This window comes from Conger conger, chromosome 6 (genome assembly GCF_963514075.1).
Source record: "Conger conger chromosome 6, fConCon1.1, whole genome shotgun sequence".
Classification (NCBI taxonomy): Eukaryota; Metazoa; Chordata; class Actinopteri; order Anguilliformes; family Congridae; genus Conger; species Conger conger.
Genome location: NC_083765.1, coordinates 62,172,575 through 62,193,873, shown reverse-complemented (window position 1 = coordinate 62,193,873; position 21,299 = coordinate 62,172,575). Strand labels below are relative to the sequence as shown.

The 21,299-nt window shown below is 46.2% G+C and overlaps 1 protein-coding gene across 2 annotated transcripts in view; it reads left to right on the top strand.

Annotated features, from left to right (window-relative positions):
• Window positions 1–21,299, top strand: part of LOC133130231 (dmX-like protein 2) — a 50,029-nt gene that overhangs the window by 7,595 nt on the left and 21,135 nt on the right. For both annotated transcript variants that reach the window (XM_061244640.1, XM_061244641.1), the window contains 20 exons: window positions 288–354; window positions 748–920; window positions 1,277–1,457; window positions 4,578–4,752; window positions 5,327–5,533; window positions 5,643–5,905; window positions 6,446–7,154; window positions 8,685–8,806; window positions 8,909–8,998; window positions 9,329–9,440; window positions 9,752–9,871; window positions 11,051–11,284; window positions 11,901–13,568; window positions 15,118–15,228; window positions 15,898–16,067; window positions 16,607–16,704; window positions 17,105–17,270; window positions 17,688–17,952; window positions 18,780–19,546; window positions 20,664–20,951. In XM_061244640.1, coding sequence (XP_061100624.1) covers window positions 288–354; window positions 748–920; window positions 1,277–1,457; window positions 4,578–4,752; window positions 5,327–5,533; window positions 5,643–5,905; window positions 6,446–7,154; window positions 8,685–8,806; window positions 8,909–8,998; window positions 9,329–9,440; window positions 9,752–9,871; window positions 11,051–11,284; window positions 11,901–13,568; window positions 15,118–15,228; window positions 15,898–16,067; window positions 16,607–16,704; window positions 17,105–17,270; window positions 17,688–17,952; window positions 18,780–19,546; window positions 20,664–20,951 — 5,986 coding nt within the window. The remainder of the gene's footprint in view (window positions 1–287; window positions 355–747; window positions 921–1,276; window positions 1,458–4,577; window positions 4,753–5,326; window positions 5,534–5,642; window positions 5,906–6,445; window positions 7,155–8,684; window positions 8,807–8,908; window positions 8,999–9,328; window positions 9,441–9,751; window positions 9,872–11,050; window positions 11,285–11,900; window positions 13,569–15,117; window positions 15,229–15,897; window positions 16,068–16,606; window positions 16,705–17,104; window positions 17,271–17,687; window positions 17,953–18,779; window positions 19,547–20,663; window positions 20,952–21,299) is intronic.

The window sequence follows — 21,299 nt, the reverse complement described above, 5'->3', positions numbered from 1 at the left end:
GTTCGCTAGTGCCTTTTTTAAATGTGCAAGATTTAACAAGGGAACTGCAACTGATGAAACTGTTTGTAACCTCAGCCCTCCTGGAAAACATACCCGCTTCCAGTTTCTAAAGTATTTGAGTTCCATAATCTTATTTTAGTATTTCTTTTTCATTAAGATGTGAGAGGAGGGGGAAAGGCTTGTGGATAAACATGAAATGAGTATTTGTGAGATCTGTCTGAGGTATATTGTGAATATGGTGCACTTCTGGACATCTCATAGTTCTTGTTTTGTTCTGTTTCCTCTAGGACTGCCGTGTCTGTCCATATAATGGAGTGGTCGCCTGACGGGGAATATTTTGCCACGGCAGGGAAGGTACAATAGACTTCTGTTTTTAACTGAACTTTGTTTCCTGTACAGGATATGTAGCAACTCCCTTTTTTTCCCAACGCATTTACAACCTCAACCTTGACTTCTGAAAAGCCCTTATTTCCCCATTTTGACAGTGTATGTCTTTGTCTAATGATTCAGTGGGATATGTCTGAACAGACTCAACATTGTGTTATGGTTTAAATATATAAGTATGGTTTGTCAAAATTTTGGATGTACTGTACTGCAGTTAAAGCACAGAGCAATATTATAAAATATATATTTTTTATTTTTCAATGACCGTGACGATATTGATATTGGTTTGTTCACTTGCGGTGGTAATAGAGCTGTGCTTCCAACACAGGCCTAACCTGAGCTCCTTGTCTGGTTCTCCTACAGGATGACTGCCTCTTGAAGGTGTGGTATCCCACCACAGGCTGGAAGTCCGCCGTGGTCATCCCGGACCTTCCCGACAAGAAGGCTCCTCCGGTCCACTTCTCCTTCGTGTACCTGGCACATCCCCGAGCTGTCACTGGATTCTCCTGGAGGAAGACCAGCAAGTACATGCCCAAGTATGTACTGATATCTTTTGTTTGTTTTAAGGGACCTCATCGACCCAGGGGTTGGCAACACTGGTCCTGGAAAGCCACAGGATTTGCTGTTTTTTTTTCGGTTTGAATCCCAGCCAGCCAGATCCTCTGTCTGTTATGCATGTTCTCCCCATGTTTGTTTGGGTTCACACCAGATTCCTCCTACACTCAAAGACATGCATGTCTTGACCATGGCACTGGCCTCAGAACCAGAGTTGGTCCCCTGGTGCTGTGGCTGCCCCCTAAGAGTCAAATGTAGAGGACAAATTACCCTGTGGGGCTCAATAACGTATGTTATTGAATATACTGTAAGTCTGTCTTCTCCCATGTCCATGCAGGGGCTCGGTGTGCAACGTGCTGCTGACCTCGTGTCAGGACGGGGTCTGCCGGCTGTGGTCAGAGACGCTGCTCCCTGAGGACAGCCTCCTGGGGGGGCAGATCTCGGAGAACGCCACCAGCTTCTGCAGCAGCCTGCCCAACCTGGGGGGGCAGAAGGATAAGATCCAGCACGCTCTGGAGGTAAACCTCGACAAAGAATGCTAATGCTATAGCGAGTGTAGCATTTTCTTTGGTTTCAATTGTAAAAATAGATTTCAACTGAAAGTGTGTGACAGTGCAGTCCATAAGTATTTGGACAGTGGTACGATTTCTGTTGTTTTGGCTTTGTACACATTGGATTTAAAAAGGAAACAATGGATGTAAGGCTTATGTACAGACTGACACTGATCTGAGAGGTGATCTTGGGATATTGGGTGATCTTTGTGGAAATTACATTTTTACACATAATCCCCCCCATTTTAGGGGAACAAACATAATTGGACAGTTGGCTTCTCAGCTATTTCTGATTAATCAGGTGTATTCAATTGCTTCCAATGTGCTGGAATACAGAGCCAAAACCCCCAAAAAATGTGTCACTGTCCACATACATTTCATTCAGTTTGGACATCTACACAATTCTCCTCTTTTTGGCTCTATACACCACCACAATGGATTTTAAATTAAACGAACAAGGTATGCTTTAACTGCAGACTTTCAGCTTTAATTTGAGGGTATTTACATCCAAATCAGGTGAACGGTGTAGGAATTACAACAGTTTGTATATGTGCCTCCCACTTTTTAAGGGGCCAAAAGTAATGGGACAATTGGCTGCTCAGCTGTTCCATGGCCAGGTGTGTGTTATTCCATCATTATCTCATTTACAAGGAGCAGATAACAGGTCTAGATTTCATTTCAAGTGTACTATTTGCATTTGGAATCTGTTGCTGTCAACTCTCAATATGAGATCCAAAGAGCTGTCACTATCAGTGAAGCAAGCCATCATTAGGCTGAAAAATCAAAACAAACCCATCAGAGAGATAGCAAAAACATTAGTTGTGGCCAAATCAACTGTTTGGAACATTCTTAAAAAGAAAGAACGCACCGGTGTGCTCAGCAACACCAAAAGACCCGGAAGACCACGGAAAACAACTGTGGTGGATGACAGAAGAATTCATTCCCTGGTGAAGAAAAACCCCTTCACAACAGTTGGCCAGATCAAGAACACTCTCCAGGAGGTAGGTGTATGTGTGTCAAAGTCAACAATCAAGAGAAGACTTCAACAGAGTGAATACAGAGGGTTCACCACAAGATGTAAACCATTGGTGAGCCTCAAAAACAGGAAGACCAGATTAGAGTTTGCCAAACAACATCTAAAAAAGCCTTTACAGTTCTGGAACAACATCCTATGGACAGATGAGACAAAGATCAACTTGTACCAGAATGATGGGAAGAGAAGAGTATGGAGAAGGAAAGGAACTGCTCATGATCCAAAACATACCACCTCATCAGTGAAGCATGGTGGTGGTAGTGTCATGGCGTGGGCATGTATGGCTGCCAATGGAACTGGTTCCCTTGTATTTATTGATGATGTGATTGCTGACAAAAGCAGCAGGATGAAGTGCAGTAGAGGCCTGGCAGAGCATCACCATGAAACCCAGCGTATATACAGTTGTGCTCATAAGTTTACATACCCTGGCAGATTTTGTGATTTTTTTGCCCATTTTTCAGAGAATATGAGTGATAATACAAAAACTTTTCTTTCACTCATGTTTAGTGGTTGGATGAAGTCATTTATTATCAAACAATTGTGTTTGCTCTTTTTAAATCATAATGACAACAGAAACTATCCAAATGACCCTGATCAAAAGTTTACATACCCTAGTTCTTAATACCGTGTATTGCCCCCTTTAACATCAATGACAGCTTCAAGTCTTTTGTGGTAGTTGTGGATGAGGCACTTTCTCAGATGGTAAAGCTGCCCATTCTTCTTGGCAGAAAGCCTCCAGTTCCTGTAAATTCTTGGGCTGTCTTGCATGAACTGCACGTTTGAGATCTCCCCTAAGTGGCTCAATGATATTGAGGTCAGGAGACTGAGATGGCCACTCCAGAACCTTCACTTTTTTCTGCTGTAGCCAATGACAGGTCGACTTGGCCTTGTGTTTTGGATAATTGTCATGTTGGAACGTCCAAGTACGACCCATGCGCAGCTTCCGGGCTGATGAGTGCAAATTTTCCTCCAGTATTTTCTGATAACATGCTGCATTCATCTTGCCATCAATTTTGACCAAGTTCCCTGTGCCTTTGTAGCTCACACATCCCCAAAACATCAGCGATCCACCTCCGTGTTTCACAGTAGGAATGGTGTACCTTTCATCACAGGCCTTGTTGACTCCTCTCCAAATGTAGTGTTTATGGTTGTGGCCAAAAAGTTAAATTTTGGTCTCATCACTCCAAATAACTTTGTTCCAGAAGTTTTGAGGCTTGTCTCTGTGCTGTTTGGCATATTGTAAGCGGGCTGCTTTGCTTATTGTGCATCTTGAAACCGCCATACCACTTTTTTTCAGAGAGTCCTGTATGTCAGCTGAAGTTATTTGTGGGTTTTTCTTTGCATCCCGAACAATTTTCCTGCCAGTTGTGGCTGAAATTTACCTGACCGTGGCTTGGTTTCAACAGAATCCCTCATTTTCCACTTCTTAATTAGAGTTTGAACACTGCTGATTGGCATTCTCAATTCCTTGGATATCTTTTTATATCCTTTTCCTGTTTTATACAGTTCAACTACCTTCTCCCGCAGATCCTTTGATAATTCTTTTGCTTTGCTGGCTCAGAATCCACCAATGTCAGTGCAGCACTAGATGAAACATGCAGGGGTCTGTCAGGAGCCCAGCAACTCACTGACTTTTTATATACACACGCATTGATTACAAGCAAACAGATCACAGGTGAGGTTGGTTACCTTTAATAGCCATTTAAACCTGTGTGTGTCAACTTGTGTGTATGTTATCAGGCGAAAACCAGGGTATGTAAACTTTTGATCAGGGTCATTTGGATAGTTTCTGTTGTCATTATGATTTAAAAAGAGCAAACACAATTGTTTGATAATTCACCCAACCACTAACCATGAGTGAAAGAAAAGTTTTTGTATTATCACTCGTATTCTCTGAAAAATGGACAAAAAATCACAAAATCTGCCATGGTCTGTAAACTTATGAGCACAACTGTATATATTATATTGTTGTATATCAGGCAGTTTTAAATAAAGGATTTCAAGGTGAACTTTTGAGTGTTTTCATACATGTTGACTTGTTTTGCCATTCCCAGTCGATCCACCACCTGAAGCACCTGCGGAGGGGTCGGAGGAGGTCCTCAGCCCTAGTGGCTCACACAGAGCTGCTCCCCAGCCAGCTGGGCTCACAGGAAGTCCAACGACACATCTCCCACCACGCCAACGCGCTCTGCCACTTCCACATCTCCGCCAGCATCAACCCCAGCACAGGTAACGGGGAACCGCTCTTGAGCTGTGTGGACGGTTCACATTCAGAGAGACAAATCTATGAAGACGCCCTGGGTTAAAATATATATTTAAATGTGCAAATCCTTGGTCTCAAACCGTTCATTGGGTTGCCGATCTGTGCCCAAACACAGAGGTTGCAAAATTGAGGGTTGAGATTGGCAACACGAACACACAGCTTGCAAAACTGAGGGTACGGATTGGCACACTGAAAGAACGGATTGCAAAACCAAGAATATGGATTTCTGCATTTAAATATATTTTTTTAACTTGGGTGTCTAGGGGGGGCTCCATAGAAATTACCAGCTGTGTGGTTTGTTCAGGCAAAATTCATTTTGAAAATAGCAGCTGCTCTACTTAGTATGATCCAAATGAATAGATCCTAGCCGCCCGTGCCAAGCATCTCTTTCTGCTCATATCTGGACATTAAATACAAATGAGAATCCTTCATTGGAGCCTGTTTTTCAAGTGGAGCTTCCCTTGAATTAATCTTTATTCAATTTAGATAATAATGCTCATAATAGCATAATAACGTCACCACCATATTGCGCTCCTCCAGATATTCCCTCTGCGCTGGCTGGGGCAGCGTTCTCGGCGGATGAAGCTAGCGGGGGGTTTGTAGTTCACTGGCTCAACAACAAGGACCTGAGCTTCACCACCTCCATGGACCTGTTCATGCAGCAGCTGCGCAAGATCTCTGAGCAGCACCTGGAGCACGGCCCCGAGGAACTCGACCAGGAAGGGTCCCCCATGAAGTTTGACTTTGGTACAGTAACACACCCACCAACCTAAGCACAAATCAGTACACTATTGTAGCCTTGCTGATATTGCAATGACTGCCATTTATCAAGTGAAGGATGTTTTTATGGTTCCAGATCTGGATGAGATGTCGGACAGGGGGTCATCTGAGCATGAGGAGGGGGAGCAGGAGGGGAGCACCAAGGCCTCCTCCCCCGGCTCCAGTAGCAGTGTCCCTCTGCCCTCCATGATGCTGGACCGCAAGATGGAGGCCCTCACTCTGGAGTGGAACAAGAGCCCCGATATGCTGTTCACCATTCACCCTGCCGATGGGTCCTTTCTGGTGTGGCATGTCAAGTACCTTGATGAATTCATCCCGGGGATCTTCCGACAGGTCCAGGTAGGCCCTCAATCAGCCTTGAAGTTTCCCTTTAATTGTTCAGTTACTTTTTGTTCTCTAAAATGGGGGGGCTGTGTATAAAAAGGGATGAAATTCCTAAATGCTTCACCAGATATGGAAGTAAAAAGGCGACCGTTTGCACTTTAACCTCACATTCATTGTTTAATTTCTATTCCAATCAGCTGGACTACAGAGCTAAAAGAAAATAAATTGTACTACTTCCCAAATACTTACAGGAATGCACTGTATTTCACAGTGGTGTACATCCATGTTTAAATGTTTAAAATCAGAAAATTGGGTATTTTCACAAAATGTGATAATTGTTTATTGAGATAATGACAGTACTGATGATTAAGTGGCTGTATGGCGGAATAATGAGGAGCAAATATGAGGAGTTTGAAACCAGAGCGGCGGTGGGAAGGATTGATTCATACCGATATTTAGCACCCAGCTAAGCGATAGTAGGCCGCCATTTGGCAGCCAATCCCAATCACTGTAGTTAATGAAAATGTTTTCTTTTTCCTTTTTTTTTCTCTCCAGGTATCCTTTTCCTCCCAGATTCCAGTTGCGTTCCCAACCGGAGATGCCAACTCCCTGAGCAAGAACATCATGATGTACGCCCACACGTTGGTCGAATGCGAGTCCGGTGGTGGTGCCCAGGACCAGAAGAGCAAAGCCCGGTGTGTTCCCCAGAGCGCCTCGGCCTCCGTGGGCCTGGGCTCCAGTGGCGTCACCCAATCGCTGGCCACCATCATCGGCCCGGCCGTCATGATGGTGTCCAAGCACATTGATGGCTCCCTCAACCAATGGGCAGTCACCTTCGCAGAGAAGTCAGCCTTCTCCTCCGTTCTGACCGTCTCTCACAAGTTTCGCTACTGCGGTCACCGCTTCCACCTGAACGACCTGGCCTGCCACACGGTGCTGCCTCTCCTGCTGACGTCCTCTCACCACAACGCCCTGCACACGCCTGAGGCCGACCCCGGCTGGGACTTGGAGCAGGAGAAGAGCGTCCTGAGGGCCGTCAGGCACCAGAAGAGCTTCCCCAAGAAGCAGCTAAAGAACGCCGCCACGCGGACCTTCCACGACCCCAACGCCATCTACAGCGAGCTCATCCTGTGGCGGGTGGACCACATCGGCCCGCTGTCCTGCACCGGGGGCGTGTCGGAGCTCGCCCGCATCAACTCCCTGCACACCTCCGCCTTCTCCAACGTGGCCTGGCTGCCCACGCTCATCCCCAGCTACGTGCTTGGTGAGGGAGCTCTGTGTTTAAAATGGAGGTCGTCTAGAACCCTATTGTTTTTTTTATGTTTTTTTTATTAGTGGTCCAAGCATGTAATGCTGGAACCTTATTGTTTTTGTTCTGTTGTATATTTATATTATTTTTCTTTGCTAAAACTGAATGGGCAGCAAAGACTAAGCTGTTGAGTTACGAATCTTGGCAGGTATGCTCCTATGCCACACCACAAATCAGGTTATTGCATTGATGCCTATCATCCACATGGTGGCGCTGTAACATTTCAGTCCATCACTCCTGAACCATTTGGCCTAGAATCAAAATCCCCCCCCCCACCCCCAGATTCCTTAGCTCATGCCAGACAAAACATTTATTTGCTTCTGCTTTTGTTTTGCTGCTACAAATTAAATCTAATCTTCACCAAATCTGGCACAGAGCATGCGGGAAATACCCTGTTATCACTTTGTTGGTGCTGGAAACCATTTGTCCAGGACAAGTCAATCATTTGTGGGCATGGTAATTTTTTTCTAAAACAGCTGTAACTCATGAACCTTATGTCTGATCCTCACCAAACATGGTACCCCTATGTAGTTAATGATTCTGTGGATCCATGCCTATAACACTTCAACCATTTTAAAAAAGCAGGTTGAAATTTGGTATCTTCCATCTCTGCGCAAGTGTCCAACAGGGTATTCAAAGATTAAAAGATATTTTAAAAACATGGCCACCATAAGCTTATTGGGTATCAGCAGCCTGCCATTTGACAGGCTTAGCAATGTCCGATGCGTCAATAGAGCCTACAAATGAGTAACTTGCCTCAAGAAACAACAGCACACAATCAGCAACCGTTTCGATTTTCTGTCATTTTGATTTTTTTGAAACCCCCCTTTTTTTTTTTGGCTAATCCAAGGTAATCCAATCTTCACCAAATTTGACAAGGAGCATCCCATGCTTCAAACCGTTGTTGCTTCTGGGGCATCATGCAAATTTTCGTGTAGTTTCAGCAATAGGTGGCGCTGTAAGAGCAATATAAATACAATTACAACTCCTCAAGTCCTTCACCGATCCAATTGAAACTTTGCATGCTATGTACTCACAATGGCTCATCGTCATGAATCGTGTATGTATCTTGACCTCCAACTAGGAGAATACCAGTAACATTTTGGGACAGATGTTTGTACAATTCATCAGTTATGTGTCCTTGCAGCTTAACAGTTTGTACTGGCCGCATGCTGCTTGGACCCCGTTAATTATCGCTTGCGGTTATATGTCTCTTTGCTTTGCTTCCTCTGTATGTAATAGACCATTACTGACTTAATGCAGCCAGTAAGTAGTACTCTCCTCTTCATTTAAAGACTTTAAATGGTTTTAATTGCAGCTTTAAATAGTTTTGCTGGGGTTATGGGGTTAGTGTAATAAAGGCTGTCAGTCTGATGTATGAATAGATTACCAAGATCTATGTAAATCTTCTGAGGCACGGCACCAGAGAGGCTCATTATGTTCATAGGGATTCTTATTTTGAATCTGCTAAATTGCTCCCGTCAGGTACGTACTGTAATTCGGCGAGCGCGTGCTTTGTGGCATCTGATGGGACAAACCTGAGGCTGTACCAGGCTGTGGTGGATGCCCGGAAGCTTCTAGATGAGCTGTCTGACCCAGAGACCTCTGTAAGTCAACGAGTTCTGCCAACTCTCTGTTCATTTTCTGATTTCATCTACTTAATTGGAAAGTTTATGCTGGCCGATAACGATGGCTGTTTTTGGCAACAGAAACTTGTTGGCGAAGTGTTCAACATTGTGAGTCAGCAGTCCACTGCCCGTCCAGGGTGTATCATCGAACTTGACGTCATTACTAACCAGGTGAGTGGGCTTTGGTGTTGGTCTCCTATACGTTTTGGACATTAATTGTTTGCCCTTTGACAATAGTAAAAGGGCAAATGGACTGCATTTGTATAGCACTTTGTTCCGGCAACTTGGGCTACACAAAGCGCTTTAAAAATCAATGCCTCACACACACACACACACACACCAACAGTGATAGGCTGCCATGCAAGGCCCAACCAGCTTGTCGGGAGCAATTGGGGGTTGGGTGTCTGGCGGATGTCTGATCTTCCCTCCTGAGCTAATATCACCCTCAAATATCGAATAAACTGGGGCCACCATTAACATTAATTTCCTCCACCCCCCTAGTGTGGGTCCAACACACAGCTGCTCCACGTCTTCCAGGAGGACTTCATTCTGGGCTACAAGCCCCATGACGACTTCCCTGAGATGCACCTTCCCACCAATTACCCCTCTGAGGGTAGGAGGAATTTCCACACATTTTTTAATCCATTTAATGTTGATGTTTTGAGTCATTGAGCTATATGCTGGTTCGTTATATTTTGGTACATTCTGACCATTTTTGTTATCAACTTTATTCTTAGAATGAACAATGAATATATGCGCAATATTAGCTATGGGCTGTTGCACCACAGCACCACCACCTTTTCATTTTTTGTGTGTTGAAAATGATGAGATGCAACACTCAAGAAAATTTGAGCTTCATACCCTGTTTTGTTTTGCAGGTAGAGCCATTTAGTTTCATTGTTATTTTCTTTTTTTTTATCACAGAGTATCACGCTCCACCCTTTTCAGAAAAGTTCTTTTTGGTGGTTATTGAGAAGGATGAAAACAGGAACTCTGTTCTGCAAATGTGGCACCTGCACCTAAAATCTGTTCAAGCCTGTATGGGTATGTATCACAATGCTTCTTCCTTAGTAACTATAGCAACCTGACATTATCCAGTACTCTCTGATTCCTTTATCATTTGTCTGGAGTATACAACTGAAACCAATTTACTTTATACTATCGTTTAAAAAAATTTAATGCTAGCGCAGAACTCTTTGTCAGAAGAGTTCATCTGCATGTTGACTTTATTTATCATGTTTCTGACTTTATTTAACATCATTAGAGAAAACACTTGGGCCATCACAGTTCTCTGTATTACATTTATTAGTGAGGACCTTTGGCTCATCTTGGTCTCCCTGAGACTCTACAGTATTGTTGTGATTCATTTGATTAAACCTGTATCTGGCAAGTGTTGACGTTCCAAGATTCCGTGACCAATTGACATGGCTGTAGATTTTTTTATTATATATATATATATATATATTTAAAAAAAAAAAAATAATAATAATAATAATAAAGGTTTGATGTGTTTGAAGTAGTCTGGTTAAAAAATTGGGCCGCATGGATGGTGCAGTGGGTAGCACTGCCGCCTCACAGTAAGGAGGTCCTGGGTTCGAATCCCCATTGGCCGGGGCCTCTCTGTGTGCAGTTTGCATGTTCTCCCCGTGTCTGCGTGGGTTTCCTCCGGGTACTCCGGTTTCCTCCCACAAAAAGACATGCAGGTTAGGCTGGAGAGTCTAAATTGCCCGTAGGTATGAGAGTGTGAGTGAATAGTGTGTGTGCCCTGCGATGGACTGGCGACCTGTCCAGCGTATATTCCAGCCTTTCGCCCAATGTATGCTGGGATAGGCTCCAGCCCCCCCTGCGATCCTGTTCAGGATAAGCGGGTTAAGATAATGGATGGATGGATGGATGGTTAAAAAATGTGTGTGTGCGCGAGTTAGAGAGAGTATGTGTGCGCGTGTATTCTGTATAATTTTAATACTACTGCCACTCTTTCCATTCTGGTTCAGCTGTCCCATTTTAATTCGTATTGATTTCCAATGCTCCTGTAATCGCTTTGTTTGGGATGTGTGGCTCTGCTGTGTAGATAAATGAGCTGCCATACACCTTCCTGGTTAACAAATGGGAAAACAAACCAAATAAATGAACGTTTCTTCATTGAATACTGCTACTCTGATTGTGTCCCGTCATCCATGTTTTATATTTAAAGATGTTTTGGGGTTTTTTTTGGGGGGGAAGCTGAGACCACTCTGCCAGCTCAGGGCTTTCAGAACCAGCTGATGGTCCCAATGCAGCATGGGAATGCTGAGTCCTCCCCGGAAGTCTCCCCAGGACACAGCCCCCTCCCCCGATCGTCATCCACCGCCAACCTGCAGTCGGCCAGCAAGCTCATCTTAAGCTCCAGGCTGGTGTACAGCCAGCGCCTGGACCTCCCCGCTGGGGTGGAGGTCATCCGGGCAACACCCTCAGCAGGTAGGCCACAGGCCCTAAACCATTGAACAAGTCAACTCAGTCCATTAACTTGGTTACTGTATAATATGATAATAGTCAGCTTCCGTAATAGACTTGCCTTCACTCTCATAAATAAAGTGACAGTGGAGGTACATTTTTATTCTTCAAGGATCCAATTTGCCAAATGTACCCTGGAAGTACAGTAATGTTCTCTTAGGGTCCTAATGAATATGTTTTCCAAGCAAAGGAGGTACAAATGAGTTGTAGATTGCTGGGTAGGACTGAAGTTCGGCAGCCATTTTGTCCTTGGACACTGGAGAGCGATGTATGTGATCATTCCTGCCTGTCTTTATGTTCTCTCTGTCCAGTCTGCAAAAGGTATTGATGGATTAGAATGAAACCCAGTCATGTGTTTAAATGTCAAAAAAGGCTGAAGCATTCACCATGGTTTGACCAACTCAAGCTATGTTTTGAAACACTTGGTAGATGGTAATTTTAAGCTAGTCATAGCTGAATTTTACTGCAGGGACTACACTTCGGGGTGTTGTTGAAACTGTTACAGTTGTGGGATATTCTCCAAATTACATTTTTATGATTTGATTGCATAAGCTTAACATAACCTTTTTGCTTTTTTAAGGGCACCTTAGCTCTTCTTCAATCTACCCAGTCTGCTTGGCTCCATATCTGATCGTGACCACCTGCTCGGACGGTAAGGTAAGATTCTGGCGATGTGGCGTGGAGGTTGACCTGGGCTCGGCCAACCCCGAAGAGGGCCGCACGTACCGCTGGGTGCCCTGGTCCCTAATGAACGAGGAGGATGACAATGACAGCGCCGTGCGCGTCTCCGGGCGCCCGGTCGCTGTCAGCTGCTCCTACACTGGCCGGCTGGCCATCTCCTTCAAGCAGCTGTCCCTTAGCAACGGCTTGACCCCCAAGGAGTTCTCCATGCACGTGTCGATCTACGAGTGTGAGTCGACGGGGGGGTCGGAGTGGGTGCTGGAGCAGACCATCCACCTGGACGACTTCACCAAGGCAGCCAACGTTCTGGATACCAGGGTCAGTGTGGATAGCAACCTTTTTGTCTACAGTAAGTCCGACCTGTACATGAACAAAGACAGCCCCAACATCAAGCACTTCGTCCACCTGGACTGGCTGTCTAAGGAGGATGGGTCGCACATCCTCACCGTGGGCGTGGGCTCCAACATCCTGATGTACGGCCGCATCTCGGGCATCGTGACCGAGCAGACCAGCAGCAAGGACGGCATGGCGGTCATCACCCTGCCCCTCGGGGGCAGCATCAAGCAGGGGATCAGGTCCCGCTGGGTACTCCTGAGGTCCGTGGACCTGGTATCCTCAGTAGACGGCACCCCGTCCCTTCCTGTATCCCTGTCCTGGGTAAGGGATGGGATCCTGGTGGTGGGGATGGATTGTGAGATGCACGTCTATGCCCAGTGGAGGCAGGACAAGAAGCCGGCGGACACGGAGGGAGACGGGCAGTCCCCCTCGGAAACCACTCAAAGTGGCTCCATGGTCCCCGAGTCTCGGCCCAGGTCCAAGAGCGTCTTCGAGGGGACCACGGCCATGGATGAAGCCTTCCGAGCCCCCGCGGTACTCCAGGACGGAGGCTTGTTCGAGGCGGCGCACTCACTCTCGCCCACCCTGCCCCAGTACCACCCCACCCAGCTGCTTGAGCTCATGGACCTGGGGAAGGTCCGGCGGGCCAAGGCCATCCTCTCCCACCTGGTGAAGTGCATCGCAGGGGAGGTGGCGGTGGTGAGGGACGTGGAGGCCGGGGAAGGGGGCACCAGGCGCCACCTCTCCCGGACCATCAGTGTCAGCGGGAGCACGGCCAAAGACACCATCCTAGCAGGCCGGGAAGGGGGCCGTGACTACACCGAAATCAACTCCATCCCACCTCTGCCTCTGTACGCCCTTCTGTCTGCTGACCTCGACACCTCCTACAAGGCCGGCGAAGAGGCCACCAAGGGCAAGGGTCCTGAGGGCGAGGACCAGAAGTCAGGCGAGGACCAGTACGCTGACCTGTTCCAGGTCCCGGCGGTGACCACTGACGACTTTGTGAGTTTTGCCGCCGAGAAGAAGGAGAAGAGGTCTCGCGTCATCAACCTGTCGCAGTACGGACCTACCTACTTTGGCCCGGAGCACGCCCAGGTGCTGTCCAGCCACCTGATGCACTCCAGCCTGCCAGGCCTCACGCGACTCGAGCAGATGTTCCTGGTGGCACTGGCTGATACCGTGGCCACCACCAGCGCTGAGGTCAGCTCCGGCATGGACAAGCAGTATAGCGGTAAGTGGGGCTTCTGCTGCTGCTACACAGCTGACTCTCAGAGTTATCCACAGCCAACCACAAATAAGGGTTAGTTGGTGAATTCTCTATTAAAGAGTAATTGCACTGTATCAGCCTGACTCTGCCTTTTACACAGTTCTGAAAAAATCCATTCTGGGGTGGGTAGAGTAGGTGTGAATTTTCTGACTGGATATCTGATTGACATCTATATGACGCAGAGGTACCTTGACATTACATTATTGGCATTTGGCAGATGCTCTTATCCAGAGCGACGTACAGTTGATTACACTAAGCAGGAGACAATCCTCCCCTGGAGCAATGCAGGGTTAAGGGTCTTGCTCAAGGGCCCAACGGCTGTGCGGATCTTATTGTGGTTACACCAGGGATTGAACCACCGACCTTGCGGGTCCCAGTCATGTACCTTAACCGCTACGCTACAGGCCGCCTTGAAATGGGTGTGCTTCCATCACAATTTGGGTGGGGCCTAAGTAGATTACAAATCATTTTTAAAACCTTATAGGGCAGCAGAACACTCTTTTCTACCATATCATTTCATAAACGTTGGATGAAACGTGCCATGGATGAAAATGTTTCACTATGAAGTATCATGTTTACAGCTAAAATAAATCTAGACTGTAATTACCCTTTAAATGGTCCATGCGCAGTGAAACTCGACTCGAAATCCTGTTTGAATTTAAGGTCTTGAAGGTCTTGACTATTGTCGTTCGTTCAACACAATAAATATCCCTAGGGGATAGATGAGGTTTATTTTGTACAAAGTCTAAAACAGACTTTAGCTTAGTGCTTCAGGCTTTTAACAAATTGATGTGAGTTTAGAGTGAGTAAGAGACGGTTGGGCCTATATCCGTATCATACTGTTGCCCTGGTGTTAACGCTACCCATAATTGACCATTATTTTAAACAAGTTGTAAATTAATTTCTAATGTCTTTTTTGATTTTTTAAATTAATATTTCACACTTGACTATTCAGTGATTGCAAGTGTGTGACACATTAGTCACGTCACCTACAGCACCGCTTTGGTAGTTTCAAATATCTGAGTGTTGCTGCTGGGCTGATCTTTTCAGGTCTGCCAGTGGAAAACTTTATTGATCGCCGCATGAACGGTAAATGAGCAGCCATTTGTTGGTTTTGGATGCTGCAGTTTGCATGAATGGTGTGACTTTGATTGGACCCGTTCCTGCTTTAATCAGGGCCAGACAGACCTCAGGGAGGAATGTTTGGATGACAGCTGATATGGAGCAAACCTGAACCTGACCTGGTCTCTCTTCTGTGTGCTGGTGTTTAGGGGGTGAACCTGACTTGGTCTCTCCTCTGTGTGCTGGTGTTCAGGGAGTGAACCTGACTTGGTCTCTCCTCTGTGTGTTGGTTTTTAGGGGGTGAAGGGCTCTCTCTGACTGGTGTCTCCTCTGTTCCTCTGCGTGCTGGTGTTTAGGGAGTGAACCTGACCTGGTCTCTCCTCTGTGTGTTTGTGTTTAGGGGGTGAAGGGCTCTCTCTGACTGGTCTCCCCTCTGTGTGTTGGTTTTTAGGGGGTGAAGCTCTGGACGAGTGTGGGCTCAGATACCTGCTGGCCATGCGCTTACACACCTGCCTGCTCACCTCCTTACCCCCGCTGTACAGGATGCAGCTGCTGCACCAAGGTACGATTATATACTTATGCTATACATGCACTCACACACACACATACTGCATATGTGTGTGTGTGTAGCGGTTGAATCAGTTCTACAATTTTCTAGTGGCATGTCCTTGTTAATACTTCACCTTATTCCATTATTACCACCTAAAGTGTTATAGTGTAATTCAGTGAAGTGCACTTCCCATGAACTGCAATTTTTAATCTTTTAAAGGTCTATGAAGCATATTTGGCCTATTACTGAAGCACCATCTATGTTACATGAATCAGTGCTTATGTGTTGGCGCTTGTGTATGTGTGTGTGTGTGTGTGTGTGTGTGTGTGTGTTTGTTTGGCATGCGTGTGTGGTATGTGCACGGTGTGTGCGCTTGTGTTGACATGCTGCTTTGGCGTGTTTGTTTGTGTGTACCTGTGTGTACCTGTGTGTCTCTGTGTGTCTGTGTGTGTGTGTCTGTGCATGTGCGCGTGTGTGCATTGCATATGTTTGTGTGTGTGTGCTTGTGCCTGTGTGTGTGTACGCACTGCTGTGTGTGTGTGTGTGTATGTGTGTGTACGCTTGTGTGCATTGCATACATGTGTGTGTGCGTGTGTGTGTCTGTACACACTGCTGTGTGTGTGTCTGTGTCTGTGTGTGTGTGTGTGCGTGCGTGCGTGTGTGTGTGTGTTGTGCTCACAGGCCTGTCTACGTGCCACTTTGCCTGGGCCTTCCATTCGGAGGCAGAGGAGGAGATGCTGAACATGATCCCGGCCCTGCAAAGAGGAGACCCACAGTGGTCCGAGCTCAGAGCCCTGGGAGTGGGCTGGTGGGTGCGCAACATCAACACCCTGCGCAGGATGATGGAGAAGGTGTGTGTGTTTATTATAACTTCTTTTTTTGAACACTGTCATTTTTACTGCTTTTTTCCAAGTCATCAATGTCCATCAATCCTTATTTTATTAACTTTCTTAATAATTAATTCAGGAAATAATGAAAAATCTTCTCATTATCTCTTAATTTGCACTTTATTCTTCATATTAATTCATTTTAATTGTCCTGTGTTTTGAGTGGTGCTATAGAAAAAAAGATTAAGATTGTGATTGTTATTGTCATTAGTAGTAGTAGTAGTAGTAGTAGTGCTGCTGGTGGTCGTAGTGGTAGTAGTAGTATAAGGTGTGCTCTTATGCAAAATCTCTACAACCACAGCATGCAGCATAGCGCCAAATTATTTCATGAGCTGTCCACTCCAAGAGCAATGTATTTTACTGTCACCACTGGCAGTTGACAGTATGCCAGACGCGTGACACACAGCTGCTGACTGACTGTGTGCTGAGTCGGAGTGTGGAAGGGTCTGTTATTTCCCTGTGTTCACTGTTTGCCAACCCCCGCTCTCACTGTTCTACTGTAGGTAGGAAAAGCAGCCTTTCAGAGGAACAACGATCCATTAGACGCAGCTCTATTCTACCTGGCTATGAAGAAAAAAGCTGTTCTCTGGGGACTATTCAGGTAGTCAAACTCACTGCTCTCTCTTTCAGTTACTATACTGTACTATACTATACTATACTATACTATACTATACAGTTATTTAGCTGACACTTTTATCCACAACAATGTACGGTTAGACAGTTAGACTAATCCCCCTTGGTTCAGGGTTTTGCTCAGGGGTTCAACAGCTGCACTGTTCTTAATCTGGCTACACTTGGACTTGAACCTCCAACCCTCCAGGCCCCGGTCAAGCACCTTAGCCACTAGGCTGTAAGCTGTGCCAGTTAGACTGGTTATGAATGCCTTCATGCACGTTTGATTACAGTGCATTACAGCCATTTTACACTTAAAACCAGAGCCTACAGACCACACACACCCCCCTCCCCCTTTTTTAAAACAAATTTTTCATTGTTTTCCTCAGGTCCCAGCACGATGAGAAGATGACCCAGTTCTTCAGTCATAACTTCTCAGAAGATCGATGGCGGAAGGCGGCTCTGAAAAACGCCTTTTCTCTTCTGGGAAAACAGCGATTTGAGCAGTCTGCAGGTTTTTTCCTTCTGGCGGGTTCCCTCAAAGATGCCATTGAGGTTCATATTCTTGCTTATTTCCCCAGGTTTTGAAGGTTTTTATGACCTTCAAAACCTGTGTGTGTGCCGGGGCTGTAATTCCTACAATTCTCGCCTGATATGGATTAAAATTAATACAAATTCACTTCAAAACTCAAAAAACAATAATTATTTTATGTATTTTAGTCTTATATTGAGAAATCTTTTTTGCAAAATAAGACTAAAATATTGGCAATGAGGCAAGGCAGTTTGACTCATTTCAACATTTGCCAAAGGGATAAGAAAATGTCACTTCTCAAGCAAACATTAATTAAATTAATTAATTAAAAAAAAAAGACCTTAAGTCTTATTACAAGACTAAAATGCTTGATAAGACGGCCACTTTTTGCCGTGCAGTTATCAACATCCCTACAATCCTTTGCACCGTGTATGTTGCAGGTCTGCCTTGAGAAAATGGAGGACATCCAGCTGGCCATGATAGTTGCTCGTCTCTATGAGTCAGACTACGAGAGCTCCTCTACCTGCAAGGGGATCCTTTACGAGAGAGTGCTGGGTTGCCATAGGGATGGGTCCGGCTTTGCCTGCACCAAGCTGCACCCTGACCCCTTCCTGCGCAGCATTGCATTCTGGATAATGAAGGACTACACCCAAGCCCTGGACACTCTACTGGAACAGATACCAAAGGAGGACGCGGAAAATCCCAGTGAGGAGCTTGCGATTTCTGACTTTTAATGATTAATGTTCCGGGTATTTGCTCAACAGTTCCTCATTTAAGGTCTTAGTATCAGGTACTGTTTTAAAATATTTTTTGACCAAGGCACTGGTGTCAGTGCTGGAGTTGTTCCCTGGGTGGCACACTATGGCTGCCCACTGCTCCTAAGTAACTAGGATGGGTCAAATGCAGAGGAGAAGGCAATGACCATAAAATTAAATCTGAATCTACAGTATTTGTTTATTGTTATGAACATACACTCATTGAGCTCTTTATTAGGTATTTATTAGACTGCTGTAGCCTATCCACTTAGAGGTTCATGCCTTGTGTGTTCACAGATTCTCTTCTGCATACCACTGTGGTAATGTGTGGCTATTTGCATTACTGTCACCTTCCTGTCAGCTTTGACTATTCTTTGGCCATTCTCCTCGGACCTCTCATTAACAAGGCAATTCTGTCCGCACTGGATGTCTTTCTTTTTAGCACCATTTTCTGCAAACTCTACGTACTGTTGTGCGTGAAAATCCCAGGAGATCAGCAGTTTCTGAAATACTCAAATCATCCTGTCTGGCAACAAACGAAGTTACTTATATTACATTTCTTCCCCCATTCTGATGGTTGATTTGAAGATTAACTAGAGCTCCTGACCTGTATCTGCATGATGGTATGCATTGCACTGCTGCCATGCAATTGGCTGATTAGATAATCGCATGAATAAGTAGGTGTTCCTAATAAAGTGCTCTGTGAGTGTATAATACACTGCAGTAGTCATGTACAATCATTTCCCACTCCCTTAAAGAAACTGGTATTCTTCGCAGATGTTATGGTGAAGTCCTGCAACCCTGTGGTCTTCAGCTTCTACAACTACCTGCGGACGCACCCCCTGATAATTCGCCGTCACTTCGCCTCCCCAGAAGGCACCTTGGCGACCCTGGGCCTGACCTCTGAGAAAAGTGGCATGGACGAGATCAACCTCATCGAGCGGAAGCTCTTCTTCACCACGGCTAACGCTCACTTCAAAGTGGGCTGCCCTGTCCTGGCTCTGGAGGTCCTCTCCAAGCTGCCCAAGGTCACCAAGAAGGCTGGGTCGTCCTTGAGCAAAGACTCCTCCATGGTCAATGTGGGGTCCTCCCAGCCCCAGGAGAACGGCGGGAAGGCCGCAGACCTGGACTGGGGTGGTGGTGCAACCGACTCGTTTGCCGGGCTGGACTGGAGCCAGCCAGCACTGAAAGTTGAAGACGAGGCCTTGCAGCTGGACTGGGGGGACAACAAGGAAGAAGATGAGGATGAGGATGAGGACGGGGGGCTGATGATGAAGCCAAAAGTCGAGGAGCAGACGGAGAAGAAGAAGGAGGGCCCGGGGCATGCTGGGACACCCGGCCTCAAGAGGGCGGACTCGGCCGCGGAGTCGGAGGTTGACGTGATCGCCGAGCAGCTCAAGTTCCGGGCATGCCTGAAGATCCTTATGACCGAGCTCCGGACGCTGGCGACTGGCTACGAGGTGGATGGCGGGAAACTGAGGTTCCAGCTCTACAACTGGCTGGAGAAGGAGATTGGGGCCATGCACAAGATCTGCAACTACAAGGTAGACAGGTCACATGCTGCAAACATGTTCAACTGTTTAAAATGTCGAAATGACTAATGTATCATGAGCTAAGCTAATAATAACAAAAATACTTGACTTTTATTTTTTATTTTTTTATAGCATTGAAATGCTTGCCATTGACCAAGGCAATTTAAAATTCTGAAGGTCACAACTGCCTAATAGGCAGCAAATTACCTTTGGGACACTGTAGCTAATTATATGAGAAGGTGATCTGCTGTGGTGGCATAGGAAAATCTGCTTTCTTGCAAAATACCAAACAGGTATACCTGGATCAAGAAGTACACACCTATGGGTAGTGCTGGGTAGTTTGAGGATTGAAGTCCAGTCCACAGTTTCAATATCTGTTGACCCGTTGACTTAATGTATCCATGTCTTGTAATTCAAAAATACATATTTGTTCAGGTAATTCTGGGGCCTCTTGGGTGGCCAACGTTCTATTATAGTTATCGACCTCTATGATCTGGAATCAAATCCTGACCAATGTCCATTTGGTCTCTTTTTGGCAGACCCACCGGGTGCACAGTTTCTAGACTGGGGACGGGAGCGATGCAGTTGATTGGAATGGATTCTTTGTTGAGAAGAGTGCATGCTTGCTAAATCGATAGGAGAGTTTGTGGCAACATAAGACTAAAAGGAGACTAAAATACCTGCTATTTTTTGGGTCTTTGCTGTGTATTGTCTTTGTTGCAGTGGTTGAGTGGAACTCAGAGATGTGAGTTGAGTAGAACTCAGAGATGTGGGTTGAGTAGAACTCAGAGATGTGGGTTGAGTAGACCTCAGAGATGTGGGTTGAGTAGACCTCAGAGATGTGGGTTGAGTAGAACTCAGAGATGTGGGTTGAGTAGACCTCAGAGATGTGGGTTGAGTAGACCTCAGAGATGTGGGTTGAGTAGAACTCAGAGATGTGGGTTGAGTAGAACTCAAGAGATGTGGGTTGAGTAGAACTCAGAGATGTGGGTTGAGTAGACCTCAGAGATGTGGGTTGAGTAGACCTCAGAGATGTGGGTTGAGTAGACCTCAGAGATGTGGGTTGAGTAGACCTCAGAGATGTGGGTTGAGTAGAACTCAGAGATGTGGGTTGCCTGCTCTGTGCCAGGTAGAGGGGCAGGAGGCCTCGAGCGAGCTGGAGCAGTGGCAGGACGGCGAGGCGGAGCTGAACGGGGCGTTCGGCCGGGCGGATGCTGGAGCCTACGAGCGACACCAGCTGGAGCGACGGCGGCTCCAGGCCAAGCAGCAGCACAGCGAGCGGCGCAAGGCCTGGCTGAGGAAGAACCAGGCGCTCCTCCGAGTCTTCCTCAGCTACTGCAGCCTGCACGGGGCCAAGGGCGGGGGAGTGACCTCCGTCAGGATGGAGCTCATCTTCCTGCTGCAGGAGTCTCAACAGGTCAGTGTCCTAGCAACAGCCTCAGTGCTGGTAAGCATAGACCTCACCATCGCTTCCTGCACTGTTTAGCTGTTGAATATTAAATGAGTATACTGTTCTTTGATGGCAGGAATAGAGGATTTTTCCTTTACTGTCTAGAGTCAGGAGTGATCACCTCGCACCTGACTCCCAGGTAAAGGGAGGGTGGAAAACCTACAGTTCTCAGACCTCGAGGACCATGATTTGATGAGCCCTGCTCTATGCTATAAATTAGATTTGACCTGCACTGTTTGGATTCACTAGGATTTCACTTAGCTATAGGGGCAGTGCCAGTGTAGCCACGAGAAGATCAGTGCAGCTGTTGGGCCC